Genomic DNA, 15,457 nt, shown 5'->3' with positions numbered 1-15,457 from the left:
AGTACATAATTTTTGCCTTTGTTCGTTTTGTAATGTCTGAATGTACTGATTCAGGTTGATTTTGGGTGATTATCTGGATGGCTTATTGGGGTTTATTTTAGTCACTCAGTTTAGATTCCTAAACACAAAGTATTGCTAAGTTATTACAAGTTGAGATTCTTCAAAATTAGAAGGGGAGAAAGCTGACAACAAGCTCTGATACCATGGAGTCTGACATACCCAAGGTCCTCTTTCTCTCTAATGTTTCTGAGATTGGGTTTGTGTTTTATGGGGTTTGAATTTCTTTGGGTAACAATTATTTCCACAATTCTATCCAAGTTCTTGTGGTCTTCTATCTGGGTTTTTGATCTTGTATTGAGTTCAATTCAATTAGGTCATTATGTTTATCTGATTCAATCTGCTGTTTTTTGTTATTGTTGTTTCCTTTGAATTCAATTTGTATCTGATGGATGCCTGTGAATATGAGTGGTGTCTTGACTTTCTTGATTAAGAGTGAACAGTCAGTAAATTAGTCTGTTTTTTTGGTTGAGTTTTGATCTTTAATTGAAGAACCAGAAACCCTAAAAGATCTTTTGGTACTTTCTCTCTTGACTCCTCCTAACAGTTAGTTAACTAGGGTTGACCCTTTGAATCAGTAAACTCCACAGGTATGACTTTATTAGCTACTATGTGGTTTCATCACTTATGTGTATTACTAATCTTTACTTGAAATTTTACTCAGATCTGATTAGACTCGATCCAGTAAACCCGATGATACAGTTGAAGCTATGAGATGACTCGAAATCGAACCTTAAACATGATGACTGGCTTAACACTCCCAAAAGAGAACCCCACCATCCCAAAATAAAGCCAATTTGTGAAGCCTGCTTCGGTTGGGTGTTTAATCAATAGTCCCTCCAGAGTCCAGACTCTCTCTCATTTAGGGTAGTCTCGACACTCGGGTTTCCTCACTTAGAGTTGTCTCGACCCTCAGGTCTCCTCACTTAGGCTACACTAATTACACTAATTATGAGAAATCAGTGTGTTTGAAACATTGACAACTTCCATATCAGAGAAAGATTCTATGAATGGTATGCACCAATTATATCAGGAAAATGAAGCGATGGAGTTTATTCGAAGTATATATTTATTTATGTGCAGTTTCATTCTTAAACTGTTTGTGTTATTGATTGTCCTGACAGAAGAGCCGGATGACATCCACGAGTTCACTGCAGAGGACTATTATAGAACCATGTCAACGAAAAAGGATGGTAACGATCGTTACGACATTACTTATACTCTAATTGACCAAATAATTTTAATACGACCAGATTGGTATCTATAACATTAGTACTATTTTTTTTTATTTATTTCCGGTTCTTTTGATATCCTGAGAATTGTAACAGATAAATCCCTAAAGACACGTAAACTCCGAGAAGCAGTGCAGGCTGCTCGAAGAGCTAGAATAACTAAGGTAATGTAGCCTCATTGTATATTTGTATGTTACCCTTTTTTCGAATCTTTTATTGTTTCATGGGTTTTGTTTTTCATTGCTCAATGTTTTATCGATGGGTCACTTCCATATCAATATCAAAATTATTTGAATTTCGTTTGCGCAGGCGGTAGTTAGAGTCCGTTTCCCCGATAATTACACGCTAGAAGCAGAGTTTCACCCATCAGAAACTTTACAAAGTCTGATAGATCTTCTCGCAAAAGTAGTTACTCGGCCAGAACTACCATTCTATATATGTTAGTACTATCATAAATATTTAAAGGTTTGATCAACTAAGAGTAAATGACTCTGAGTTTTTGGAAGCTAAAATTTCGTGTTTTCACATTTTTCAGATACCGCACCTCCAAAGAAGCAGATAAAAGACATGTCTCAGGATTTCTATTCTGCTGGCTTTGTTCCTGGTGCTATTGTGTATTTCTCATATAACCTACCACAAGGTAAATATTTGTTTAATCAAGTGTTTTATATGATTCCAAGACCGAAAATTCTATTTTCTTATGACTAAGTTCAACACATGGAATGAACAGGGGAAGATTCTGCAACAGCTAATTTAGGACCATTCCTTAAAGATGAGATTCAGTCTCTGAATGGGCTAGATGACCTCATTTCAGAGCAGGTCAAGCCGGAGCAGTCGGCCCCAGAACCTAAAGTAGTCGAACCCTCCCTTGATACCCAAGAATTTAAAGCTGCCGAGAAAAAATCCACGAAACCGAAATGGTTTAAACTGAAGTGATGGTATAGTTTTCTTCCTCGATCCTGCACAACTTCAAAATCCTAGATTCCATGATTTCGATGCTTCTATAGTTTTATCAAACCGAGTTATGGTTTTTATTGGGTGGGTTTTATCAGTTTAACCTGAATCCGGTCCCAGTAACATGATATCAGTTTGATCTTGCTCATGAAACACAGCGAGTCCGCTTATGGAGGTGAATCTAATAACTAGGGGTTTGCTTTTCGCAGGTAAGTGGGGAATCAAACTGCAATAGATATATTAAGAGATTATTGATGTCGTAATAAATATAGTAAGAAATTATTCATGCTGTTTAATGTAATAAGAATGAAGTTATTTTATTTGTGTTTATGGTTTCACATATTATTCATAGTTTACGTTTATCGGAGGCGGCCCTACATAGGGGTCCGTGGGGGCACGGTTTTTATGTTAATTAGAGTTCATAGTTAGTTAGCAACTCTCCATCTTTACTTTTAGACGCCTGGATTTATGACTCTTGTGATGACAATCATAGTATCATACCAAAGTCTTTTAGATAGTGTCCCCTTGAGACTCGAATTTGGTTACGAAAAACTCGTTTTTCCAATGTTTGATTGTACCAGAAAATGTAGATCTCAGATTTTTCGTTGCAAAATTTTGCGAAGAATGTGGTAAAACTCATTTTCCACAATCTGCCTCATGAGGCCCACTTTTCTTGCACTAGGAGACTCTCTCCCTCGTAGTTCGTCTCTGTTATCTATATTTCTCTCGCTGGATAAAGAGAAGAATGCAAATTATTCATTCGCACCACCATATTCCATTACTGATTCTTCTCTCGCAATCTCTGCAAGACACAATCTCTCCGTCTCTCTACAATAAATTTTTTGAAATTTCTAAGACAAAGTTATTGATGAAAACAACAATCTATTGAGAAGTTGTTAAAGCATCTCCAATGCAAAACTCCACAAAAAAACTCAAATTGTCTTGTATGTCAAGTATCAATTGAAATTTTCTTTCTCAGATGACAATATTGAGATCCTGATTTCGAGAGACATCCCGATTCAACACTTTCAAAACTTAAAAATTACTTAGGTAATGGGAAGTTTTGTTTTTGATTTTAAGTAGACAATTGAGAGCCGTATAAAAAATCTCACGTATTGAGTTTATTCTTAAGACATCTTGTAAATGGAGTACAGTTATACACAACCTCAAAATGGTTGGAAACTTGAGAGTAGACCTTGTTAATGCAGGATACATCCCACTCCCTTTCATCATTACTATAGTAGGAAAAAACCCAGAAAGAGATAAGAGTCCCTACTGGAGAAATTGCAGGTGCTCTCTATTTATGATTTCTCAAACAGTAAAGCTAATAAACTTCCTCTGTGCTCTTCTATAAACTTCATAGTTTATGTCGCTAATAAGACAAAAAGTATTTTAGTCTTTTCAACATTATAGAAAGACTAAAAGTTGGCGAGCCTTCAGTTTGATGACTAAGAGTATTTCGAATCTCTAAAAACCGTGCGAACTTTGAACAAGTATTAACAACGCCGAAGGGAAGAGAGTAGTATGAACGACTAACGAACAAACTCTTAAGATTCTAAATGCAACACAACACCAAACATCACCATCAACACTTGACACCTAGTTTAGCTACTCATTTACTATATTTAGTGAACTTCCTATTTCATGTAATTTCGTTTTCTTCACATGTAGTGAGCAAAGGAAAGCAAATAATAGGACACCTAGTCTAGCTACACTCATTTATTCTTCTTCTTCTTCTTCTTCTTCATAAACTTGACCCATTTTCTGTTCTAAAGCTATACAATCATGGAACTCCCCACAAACCATCTAGCTAGAGCATGTGATAGGAATGCTAAATGGTGGTACTCAACTTTCCACAATGTTACTGCTATGGTTGGTGCTGGTGTTCTTAGCCTTCCTTATGCCATGTCTGAACTTGGCTGGTACGTGTCGTTTTTATTCTATCTATTTGTCTTTCAATATGTTTGTTTGTCAATCTATCAATTTTATAAGCATGTAAATCCGTCTGATATAAATGTTTTGTGATTGTAGGGGTCCTGGAGTGACTATAATGTTAGTATCTTGGATCATTACTCTATACACCTTATGGCAAATGGTGGAAATGCATGAACTTGGGCAACATGCTTTTGGCAAAAAACTTGGATTATGGATCATCGTACCTCAACAATTGATTGTTGAGATTGGTGTTGATATTGTACATATGGTTACTGGAGGGCAATTGTTGAAGAAGATGCATGATTTGTACTGGCCTGAAGATGATTTAAAACTCACCTACTGGATAATGTTATATTGTTATTTGCTTCTATTCATCTTGTTCTTGCCCAAGCACCCAACCTCAACAAATTGGCTTGGCTGTCTCTTGTTGCTGCAGTAATGTCCTTGAGGTATGTTAACCTTCAATCTTGATCGATCTTATTATGTGTGTCTTAAATATTGAGGCCCATTTGAGCTAACTCTTGTTAAAAATCGGCTTGCACGAGAGAGTTTCCCCCAAAGCCAGGGTTAGAGTTGTTTTACTATTCCCCTCTGTGTAGGACTAAGGTTATGAAGTCGCGACTGAAACACTATATACTATACTATGTTTTAGAGGCTCTTGTGTCAGAATTGACCTAGACTTGTCCACTGCACAGTTTCTATTATGACGATATCGGATAATGCTAATAACCACTTCATGTATTCTGCAGCTATTCTGTCATTGCTTGGGGTGCTTCACTTCATAAAGAAGTTGTACCCAATGTTAGTTACGCCCAGAATGCTTCAACATCACAAGGAAAAGTTTTAGACTTTTTCAGTGCTCTAGGAGATGTCGCATTTGCTTATGCAGGCCATAATGTGGTCTTGGAAATCCAATCGACTATCCCTTCTACACCCGATAACCCATCTAAAAAACCAATGTGGAAGGGTGTTTTTTTCGCCTATATCATCGTTGCTGTTTGTTACTTCCCTGTTGCTTTTATCGGATATTACATGTTCGGGAACACAATTACGGGCAATATTCTAATTGCACTAAACAAACCTAGTTGGCTAATTGATCTAGCCAACTGTTTTGTCTTCTTCCATGTTCTTGGTAGCTATCAGGTGAAACTGCAGTTCTTTTTTCACCAAGAACAATATCTTGTAATCATTTTCGCCCTTACTTGACAGAATTTATGGTTTTCTCTTTGTGAAGATTTATGCCATGCCAGTATTTGACATGATGGAGACTTTTCTAGTGACGAAGATATATTTATTAGTTTGTGTAGTCACTTGTACTTTTTACATATATTTGCCTGAATAGTCCTAAATGTTGCTTAGTTTTTTTTTTGAGAAATCGACTACGATCTACGTTAGTCGTTGCTTAGGGGGTTGGACAGGTATGTATTTGTCCTGTTTTTCATCCGTTAGCTCGTAATTAAGATCATTGAACTGATTGCTTGACCAGCCTGGAGATGTGAGAAATGTTACACTTGTAAGCATTGGAGGAAGGCAAGTGATCAGAGGTGGGAATGGCATTGTGGATGGTCTTGTTGATCCTTCTCAGGTTACCAATGTCATGGAGGCTGTGCGTGTTAAAGATTTCGTCACTCAGAAGAAGATCATGCTAGGTTGGGACATTCAACTGTAATACTGTTCTTGAAATCTTGTTCCCTTTTGTCCTCCCATATTGCATTAGCAAATAGTTTGGATTATTCGTGTCTCCCTTTCTTTTTGAAGAATTATTCGCGTCTCCGTGGCTCCATAAGAACAAGAAAAGTATGTCTAATTTCCGAATTTAACTCTGCAGTGAAGGTACCACAGGAGAAGATGAGTTTTTCACAACAAAAATTTCTCGTAGGACTTATGCTAACATGTATGGGCCTACAACTGGAGACAAAATCCGACTTGGTGATACGAACTTGTATGCAGAAATTGAAAGAGACTTTTCTGTATATGGTGATGAGTGTGTATTTGGAGTTGGGAATGTGATAAGGGATGGAATGGGGCAAGCTTCAGGCTACCCATCATCAGATTGCCTGGATACTGTTATTACAAACGCTGTGATAATTGATCATACGGGAATCTACAAAGCAGAAAAATGGACTCATAGTTGGTATGGAGAAAGCTGGAAATCGAGATATTATGGATGACGTTTTCGCTTCATATGACTATTGGGGTATATACTTCTACCATTAGCACTAGAGTAAATATGAATGCAAATCTTGGTTCTTGCATATTCTTATTCTTCCATTTCTTGAATTCAGGTCAGTACTGAGGTTATTGCTGGAGAAGGACTTATTGTAACTACAGGAGGCGTAGATTGTCATGTCCACTTTATCTGTCCTCAGTTAATAGATACGGCAATATCAAGCGGTTAGGAATCCTAATTCTAAACCTGAACTCTGGAGTATATAAGAAAACTTTGACACTTTATTATGGATAATAGTTAATCTACTTTGCATAGATCTTCTAAGGAATTCATGTTAGTGCATGGCTTCACCTGTGATTCCATTGTGAACTGTCTAATCTACAAACAGAGTCCAGCTCGAGACACTTCTAAGTTGCAATCACCAGCTTTACTCCAAAATGTCACTATCGTGTTGTGAGTACTAGTACAATAATCCTTATCTCCATATCAGGAGAGAGATAATGAAAAGCTTTGTCCAATTACAATGATTCTCACAAGTGAAATGCGAGGAGATGAAGTGTATTAGAGTTCTCAATCCTGTGGAGTTGTAATGCTTGAGATATTCTTATATGATTCTTTACATTCAATTGCCATACCTATAAAAATGACAAACAAATTTTTGAAAACATTGCCCAAAATTCATAGGCTACTTTTTCTTCTTTTTTTTTACAAAAAGGATCCACTTTTTTTAGGCACCAACTCCCAACGTAATGTTACCACTGTTTTGCACATTTTTGGACATAGTAAGTTTTGCCAAGTTCGCATGTATTATATATGATTTTGACATAGTTTGCACGTATATACACAGGGAGTCCAAGCCTAAAGAGATATTGACACGTCTTCTTGGCAACCAATAGGAAATGGGTCTTCGGTGCAATTAGAAAAAATATTGCCTGATAGTATCTGAGTATCTTTTCAGTTTTCCCATGTTTCTAAATCCATGAAGGTATCACGACGTTGATTGGAGGAGGGACAGGACCAGCTGATGGGACTCTTGCAACTACTTCTACACCTGCACCAGTTCACATGAAGCTTATGCTACAGTCAACTGATAATTTCCCCTTAAACTTTGGATTTACAGGGAAGGTTCGTAAGCTCTACATTTAACATTATTTGAAGTTCGCATGAATCTCAGGTTTGTACAACTTGAGATTCTTTCTGCTTTTCTTACCTTCCCCTTTTTTCGTTACGCTTCCTGGTTATTTAGGGTAATAGTTCCAGGCCACATGGGTTGGCCGAAATAATAAAAGCGGGAGCAATGGGTTTAAACCTCCATGAGGACTGGGGAAGCACCCCTGCCTGCTGTAATAGACAACTGTTTGAGTGTTGCTGACCAATACGGCATTCAGGTATTATTTCTAATTGTTACGACTTTTATTGATCTACTTTTTTTTTTCTTTCAAATCTTTGCCTGATTCTTTCCTTATTATTAACAGGTAAATATACATACTGATACCTTAAACGAATCTGGATGTGTGGAGGATACAGTTGCTGCATTCAAAGGCAGAACAATCCAAACTTATCACAGGTGACGCTGGCGTACTTATTTGTATATCTTCGTCATTGATAACTCAACATTTCACGAATTTGTAATTTAACCTGCATTTTGTTTACAAGCCATAACTTTTGTTTTTTCACTCTTTTATGTCTGTTTACAAACTATTTCTTCCCAGAAGGTGTTCTACCAAATTCTTATTACCATGGGAAATAATGACTACTTATAAGTGGATTCTTAGCCTATACTGAGTTGGTAAACCTTTTATTCTGACTATCTTTATCACTGGATAGAAGTTACAACACTTCTTATGCGGATTCTTTCTTTGATTAATTTCTCTTTTATCCTCAAATTTTGTAAATGAAAACCATGCATCATCACTTACTTTTAAGTTTGGTTTCGTATAAGCATAATGTTGATATTATCTGAAATGAGTTTCTCTACCTATATCATTTTCTTTTGTCTTCTCAAAAAAAAATTAAAATCATGCATCATTACTTACTTTGAGTTTATCCTTCTTGTTGAGCAGTGTAGGTGCAGGTGGCCATGCTGGTCTTATTCCAGATGTTTTGGAATTATGTGGACAGAAAAATGTCATGCTGGTCTTATTCCAGAAGATGTTGCATTTGCTGAATCTCGAATAAGGGCAGAAACAATTGCTGCAGAAGACATTTTGCATGACATGGGAGCTATCAGTATTATTTCTTCTGATTCACAAGCTATGGGCCGTATTGGTGAGGTATGAAAACTCTCTCGACCGTTAACACTTTTAACATCTTAAATGATATGTCATGTAAATATTTTAATATTATCTGATTCTATGTATATTATTTCTCGAATTCTAGCCGAATTCTCGTGATCGAACATATAGATTCTCTTACCAGGTGCGTACGTGGCAAACTGCTCACAAGATGAAGGAACAGAGAGGACCACTTGATCATAGGCAGTCCAGCAATGATAATCTTCGTATTAAAAGATACATTGCCAAGTATACAATAAATCCTGCAATAACTTGTGGGATTTCGCAGTACGTTGGTTCCATTGAGGTATGCTATTGTCAGTTACCTGTCTCAGAAAAACTAAGAACCGGGTAGTTAGGATTATATCATGTATTCCTGATTTTCCTTTACAAACGACCGCCCAGATTAGACCCGCAAAATAGTTCTCTGAATACCCGCATCTGTACACATTTTGTTGTCTTGGGGTATCAGGGTATTCATTTATTTTTACTTTTGGGTCAACTATTGTTAGACTACATAAAACCAGCAATACATAGAGTGGTTTTTTGGGTCAAGTACAGTAAAAATGTACAGCAATTTCATATAGTCAAACCAATAAAATGATTGGGAATGTTTGACACAAGAATCCTAGTGTTTGAACCGCAAAAATACCAAAAACGAAAAGAAAAGGAGGAAAGAGTGGCATATTAACATCGGATTGAACTCTTGATAAATTTCTTACTAAATGAATTCCAGACTTAGTAAACTACCAAATACTTGGTTCCACAGGTGGGGAAATTGGCTGATCTTGTTTTATGGAAACCTTCCTTCTTTGGAGTAAAACCAGAAATGGTTATCAAAGGCGGTGAAGTTGCATGGGCTAATATGGGTGACCCAGATGCCAGCATTTCTACGCCTGAACCGGTAACATTTGCTTTATTCTTTCTATAATCCATCAACTGTTTACTCCCCATGACAGTAACTCTGACGGACTGAAGATATGGTCCACAAGTTGATGAAAATCACTTTTTCCACTTGGTATTATTAGATTCTAACACGGCTTACTAATCTCGAGTTTTTGTAGGTGATGATGAAACCTATGTTTGGTGCAGTTGGCACAGCTGGAAATTCAAGTTCAATCGCTTTTGTCAGCAAGGCACGACCACCTCCTCTCTTCTTGTAACGTTAGTGTAGAGGTTCATAACATACCTTGTCAGGTCCAGAAAGAGCCTGACAAGGCCCGTTCATCAACCCCGACTACACGGCAAAACCCACTTAGCGACGGCCCATTTACGAATGAATGCCACGGGCTATAAATGCACCATGCCACAATGGCTTGGCCTGTCAAGTGACATCTTAGTACTACGGCTACTACTAAATGCATAATAACTGTAGTTTGTTTCATATGATATTAGGCTGCGAAAGAAGCTGGAATTGGGACACACAGTACGGGCTGAAGAAGAAGGTTGAAGCCGTGAGTAACGTTCGTGTTCTTACTAAGCTTGATATGAAGCGGAATGATGCACTTCCACTTATTTCAATAGATACTAATACAGTGAGAGCAGATGAGGTGCCCCTCGCTGGCAATCCAGCCACTACAGTTCCTCTTTCGCGAAATTACTTCCTCTTTTAAGCTTGATGAGAAGTAATGGCTTAAACTTCTAGAACATGGTCTTACCAATTCTCAGAGAATGCAAATAGTGTAGAACTAAACTTGATTGCATTATATGATCTACCCGGTTACTAAGAATATTTTCAGTGAGAATGTGTCATAATCTGACATGCTTTCTTTGTGTGTTTTTAGGTTTATATCCAAAATTTTGTAGACTAAACATTTTGAGTAAATAGAAAATTTTCTGAATACAACATTGTGAGTAAATCTTCTTTTGGCTTTTTTTGTTGCTTGTCATCACCATTCTTTCCCCACTTCACTAACAAATGGTCATTGTCAATGATCAAAGAAGATTTAAAACGGTGAAAAGGAAGAAGGATAAAAAAAAAAAATAGAACCAGAATTGGATTTGAAATTGTACAAAATCATATAGAAGTAAAATGATCCGATCAGTGTGACTTTAGAATGAGCGAAAAATGGTGGAAGAAGAAGCTTCAAGAAAGCTAAGATCTTATTCACTTTCATTAATGAATTCTTCTTCGCTGGCCGAATTCGTATTAAGTCATACTATTTCATATTAATAAACTTGTATACACCCACCTCAGTATGGGTTGGGGGCTTGAGGCAGCCCTACCTCCAGCAAGGAGCAATTTCTTTTTGATGAAATGTCTTGTCTTTCTATTTGCACTAAAAGCAAAATTAATATAAGTTCTCAACTCAAACCCTATATTTTAGTTCTATATTGGGGAACTAAAATTTGAGAGCCATTTTAATTCAAAATTTCCAACTATGATTTGTTTTAGTTGCTTTTTCATTATAACGTTGTCTTGGAAACCTTTAGGATAACAAAAAGAAAAGGGGTGCTTCTAAAGGCACCGGGCCAAAAGGCTGTTAGCATCCAAAAATTTTATTGATCGGGGTCAATGGTCATTGACCCGAGTTCTCTATAAGCACCTGTTATTAATGTGGGTGACGTTCACCTTCGTTTGCTTCTTCCATCTTCTTTTTTAAGTACACAATTTTATTACCTAAAATTGGAATCCAGAAAAAAAAAAAAATCTACAACCGTCTATCACTCAAATTACACCACTTCTTCCATGTTTTATATGAAAGTTCTTCACTGTACAACAAACAACAAAACACATACATTCGAAAACCTAGTTGATCACAGAGAAGCTTCTCTTCATCTCTTATAGTAACAACAAACATGACATCTTATAATACCATTTTCATTACAATCAGGACATCTATGAAATAATGAAAACCACCTCCATTTTCTTCTCCCTCTTCTTCTTCCTCTTCTTTCTCCTCATCACTGTCTTCTTCATCATCATCTTCTTATTAGATAATCTTACAACTACCTGAACAAGTCTCACAAGGCACAAACCTCACATCCCCACAAGCTTCACAAACACCATCATCAAAATCACAACCTTTTAACAACTTCTCTAGCTCCCCATCTTCATGTAATTGTTTTACTTCCTCTGCTCCACCAATACATTCCCCCTTTTACGAAAACTCTCGGCAACCCACCCTCTATATTCAACTCCTAATAACACTTTTAGCTCCTCTCGAAAACCACTATGCGTCGATACATCTCTTTCGTCAATCTTAACCCCAAATCCCTTTAATATAACCCTAGCTTGACAACAATCTTCATATGCTTTTCTCACTCCTCTTAAACTTGTGAAGTAAATTACTACATTGTTCTCACCATTTGGTGGACATGTTTTTGGTGTTCCCTTCTTCAAGAACAAACAAGCATCGCCAAGTTACTCATATTTTGGTGATTCAAGATTAATTTGGCTTGTTGGGGATAGTCCTTCGGTCGGTTTTCTCAATGTGAAAATGCTCTCTCGATCAAAATCTTCGAGACCTCCATTCAAACTCGATATTGTTTCATCTTCAACAACTTGAACCCACACTGATTTGAGTGAACCAGAGCCATTTTCTTGCAGATTTAGCTTGGGTGATTCGTTGTCTTCTAAATTTGAGACTAATTGATGGTTTTCTTATAATCCTTGTATCGGTTGATGATCTCGAGTGGTGGAGTTGGGAACCCCATGAAGCTTCGATTTAGATTATCGGGTACTCAGTTTGCTTAGAGAGAGAAACTTTGAAAGTGAGATTTCTTATTGGTTTTTGTGCGTGACATTAATTTAGTTTATCTCCTTATTCTACTCTTGATTAGATTCATGGACGGAGATGGAGTTATTGGTAGGGGACCGGTGCCTACATAGTTTGTTGGTGCTAATAGAGAAAGGAGTGGTTGGGCCTGGTGCTAACAGAGATGGATGCTAACAGCTTTTTAGCTCGGTGTCTTTAGAAGCACCCAAAGAAAAGTGAAAAAGAACTAAATTTTTATTAAAAATTGATAAAAAAAAAAGTATTTTATAAAAAGAAAAATCAAAGTTAAAAAGTGTTTGGGCGCTCATGTAAGATCACCATAGGAGAGACTCCCATCCTCCCAGGAAGCCCACTCTCGGGGATCCCTTGTTGCAATAGTTCTGTAGCGTCTGTTGAAGACTAGGTTCGAAAATTTTAAGAGTCGATACAAACTGTCCAACTAAAAAAACTACTATTACATGACTATGGTCGGGAAAAGATACAAGTCATCGAAAATTCAAAATCGATTTAAAAAAGAACAAAATCAACCATCTCGATTGCAGGGTCAACTTTCTATGCATCTTTTCATTTTGAAATCATCACCGGGAACTTTATAAGCATATGTCTCTCAAATTCAACAGATATTATAGATATTAATTTTATTTTTCCTCTCAACTACATCAGAATATTCGAAAGATGTGCAGTACAACTATTCATTTTCTTATCTATATCTTATTATAACGCCAACAACCGTTAATCAGGTTGGTAGTGTATCTAAATTTAGAGGCACCTCCAAAAGTAACAATGCACTAAATTCTAGAGGCACCTCCATAAATTCTAAAGGCACTGACCTACAGTCTCAAAGACGAAGCAATAGGAAGTTAGAGAGAGAAACTCAAGTTTTAATGAGAGAAAAAAAGAGGAGCTTTTGAACGATTTTGGTAAGAAACGTTAAAGTTTGATTATAAACTACTTCCACCAAGACTCGATCACGATGACTTCATCGACTTAAGAGGGGTGTCCAATTGTTGCACCAAAGGGTGAATTTCTTATTTATATCTTAGTGTAGCCACATTTTATCATTTATATAGTTAGGGTGCAAGTGGTATCTATTGCTCCATCTATATTCTATAGGCACGCACATTATCCTCCCTGCGCATTATAGCGGACTGACAACAGGCTCAAACAGAAAACCAGTAGAAATGTAGAACCAATAAATTCGTTATTTCGTTCCATTTGACTCTTCACTCTTTTCATTCGTCTTCTTCTTCTTCAGACATCAAGAAACACAGTCGCAGTAGTAATACCAATAGACGTGAGGTTCTTCCGAACTGAAACCCTAAGACTCGTACGGAAACGGAAATCTTCATCATATCTGCAAGTTAACTTCATTTTTCATTCATTTCTCATATCAAAATGTTTGTCTTGTATATAAAAATCCACCATCTTAAGACATTAGAGTTATAACATCTTGTAAAATATTTCATTTACCATTCAAAATATATTTGATGCATTCACTATAAGTAAGAAATCTAAAAAATCACAACTTCATTCTATGAATTAAAAAATTACAATTTCATTCTATGAATTATAATACATTAAAATAAACATATGATTACATAATCTACATTTTCATTAAAAAAATATATATTAACGAATTATTCTTACTTCAAAACCAATAGAAGAACAGAAATAAAAGTTTCTAACTTCACAAAGGAAAAATCCAACCTATTTAAAGGAGGGAAAGAAAAAGAAAGATAACAAGGAGAGGGAGAAAAAAATTGAAACCTTGTATATCCAGTTTTTGGGGCCTACAGAATATTAAGAGTTAATTCCTATTTGGCCCCCTACTTTGTGACCAGCTTCAAATATGACCCCCAAATTTCTGTAAATTCAAATATGACCCCCAAATTTCTGTAAATTCAAATATGACCCCCTATTTTCATACAAATGCCATAACTAACCCTCCTATTAATGTATTTTCAAAATAAAATAAAAAAGAAAACCTAAATTCCACCTCACTTCCCTCTCCACCACTCATCTCTCTCTCTCCAAGTCACCACTCTCTTCTCCGATGAAGGTCGCCGGCCGGAAAATTGGCGACCTTCAAACTTAAAGTTTTTTTTTTCACTCATCTCTCTCTCTCTAAAAATTCCGGCGAAGGGAAATGACTGAAAAAAAAAAAAAATTTAAGTTTGAAGTCGCCGACCGGAATTTTTTTCGTAAATTGACTACAAATGGAAACTGTATAGTCAATTTTTGATTCTATAGTTTGCGTAGAGAGAAAGCAAATGAGGAAAAACAAAATAAACTACAATATTCAACATCAGCTATGATAACATAAACTATGCACTTAAAGTTAATCTAAATAAATAGGTAAAACAAAATTCAACATCAAAATCCTAAGGTAACTATAAATGATAATGCTATGAACATGAGATTACTGCTAAACAACTCAATTAGACAAAAAGAAAGCAACACCAAGTAGAAACAACTCAATTAGAACACTTACATAAGCCAGCCTTCTTCTCCTTTGCCGGTAGTCCTTTAAACCTAAGAAGTTATAGAAGAGAGTGAGAGAAACAGTTTTAGAGAGAGAAAATTGTACTTAAAATGGTACTAAGGGAGGCAGCAATAAGAAAGAAAGACAAAGATGAAACCCTAAATTGATTTTAGGTACAAAATATGAAACCCTAAATCGATTTGGGGTACAAAACGTGAAACCCTGAATCCATTCTAGGTGAAGAACATGGAATCTAACCCTGAATCGACTATTAGTGTTTGTATGTGTTTGAGAGAGATACGGGCAGAGCCGCAGAGATCGAAACAGAGGAAGAGGTACCTGGTGCCTGGTGGTAATGAGGAAGTATCGTGAAGGAGAATGGGCGGGGAAGGTGTTTCAAAATAAAACATCTTTGAAAGATGCTAGTTTATCTTTCTCCTCTAATTAAGCCCCTTAGATCATTTTTAAAACCAATCTATACCATCCAGTTTCTAGAAATTAAATCCCAACCACTCTTTATAAGTTCATGAGATTAAATCTCAGTCATTGGGAGGAGGGGAAAAGATACCCTCCTCCCTTGTTATATAGATTGGGTAGTATAATCAATGGGTTTGCTCTACCACTAAAAGAAGAAC

The 15,457-nt window shown here is 36.5% G+C and overlaps 1 protein-coding gene, 1 long non-coding RNA gene and 3 pseudogenes across 5 annotated transcripts; 3 read left to right on the top strand and 2 right to left on the bottom strand.

Moving 5' to 3' along the window:
• The first annotated feature begins 142 nt into the window (after nucleotides 1-142).
• LOC147544472 (plant UBX domain-containing protein 1-like) lies at nucleotides 143-2,585 on the top strand. Of its 3 annotated transcripts, XR_015224404.1 has the most exons (7): nucleotides 173-224; nucleotides 1,182-1,250; nucleotides 1,386-1,453; nucleotides 1,599-1,728; nucleotides 1,825-1,929; nucleotides 2,020-2,452; nucleotides 2,556-2,585. XR_015224404.1 is itself a non-coding variant. In XM_086638646.1 (6 exons), exons 2-6 carry the CDS (start codon nucleotides 1,232-1,234, stop codon nucleotides 2,223-2,225), a joined length of 528 nt encoding a protein of 175 aa, XP_086494772.1. In that variant the 5' UTR covers nucleotides 143-224; nucleotides 1,185-1,231; the 3' UTR covers nucleotides 2,226-2,331. The 3 variants fall into 3 exon arrangements, 2 of the variants coding, with proteins under 2 accessions (XP_086494772.1, XP_086494771.1); XM_086638646.1 differs by lacking the exon at nucleotides 2,556-2,585 and having other exon boundaries at nucleotides 143-224; nucleotides 1,185-1,250; nucleotides 2,020-2,331; XM_086638645.1 differs by lacking the exon at nucleotides 2,556-2,585 and having other exon boundaries at nucleotides 198-647; nucleotides 2,020-2,378.
• A 1,413-nt stretch (nucleotides 2,586-3,998) lies between these two features.
• Nucleotides 3,999-5,847, top strand: LOC147544471 (lysine histidine transporter 2-like; annotated as a pseudogene).
• A 159-nt stretch (nucleotides 5,848-6,006) lies between these two features.
• Nucleotides 6,007-10,286, top strand: LOC147544470 (urease-like; annotated as a pseudogene). Its single transcript, XR_015224403.1, has 10 exons — nucleotides 6,007-6,375; nucleotides 6,464-6,572; nucleotides 7,334-7,473; nucleotides 7,595-7,736; nucleotides 7,824-7,915; nucleotides 8,412-8,621; nucleotides 8,767-8,928; nucleotides 9,391-9,525; nucleotides 9,686-9,757; nucleotides 10,017-10,286. The product of XR_015224403.1 is annotated as an urease-like (transcript).
• Nucleotides 10,287-11,383: 1,097 nt separating this feature from the next.
• LOC147544469 (uncharacterized protein At3g28850 pseudogene) lies at nucleotides 11,384-13,711 on the bottom strand (annotated as a pseudogene).
• Nucleotides 13,712-14,669: 958 nt separating this feature from the next.
• On the bottom strand, nucleotides 14,670-15,236 carry LOC147544468 (uncharacterized). The gene is made up of 2 exons (XR_015224085.1): nucleotides 15,162-15,236; nucleotides 14,670-14,872 (listed from the first exon to the last, which is right to left on the bottom strand). It is a non-coding gene; the product is annotated as an uncharacterized LOC147544468 (long non-coding RNA).
• Nucleotides 15,237-15,457: the final 221 nt, after the last annotated feature.

The sequence above is a fragment of the Eschscholzia californica genome, unplaced genomic scaffold (assembly GCF_041429995.1).
Source record: "Eschscholzia californica isolate CP2 unplaced genomic scaffold, dmEscCali1.0.p SCAF_4, whole genome shotgun sequence".
NCBI lineage: Eukaryota > Viridiplantae > Streptophyta > Magnoliopsida > Ranunculales > Papaveraceae > Eschscholzia > Eschscholzia californica.
This window is presented reverse-complemented; position numbering and strand designations above follow the sequence as displayed.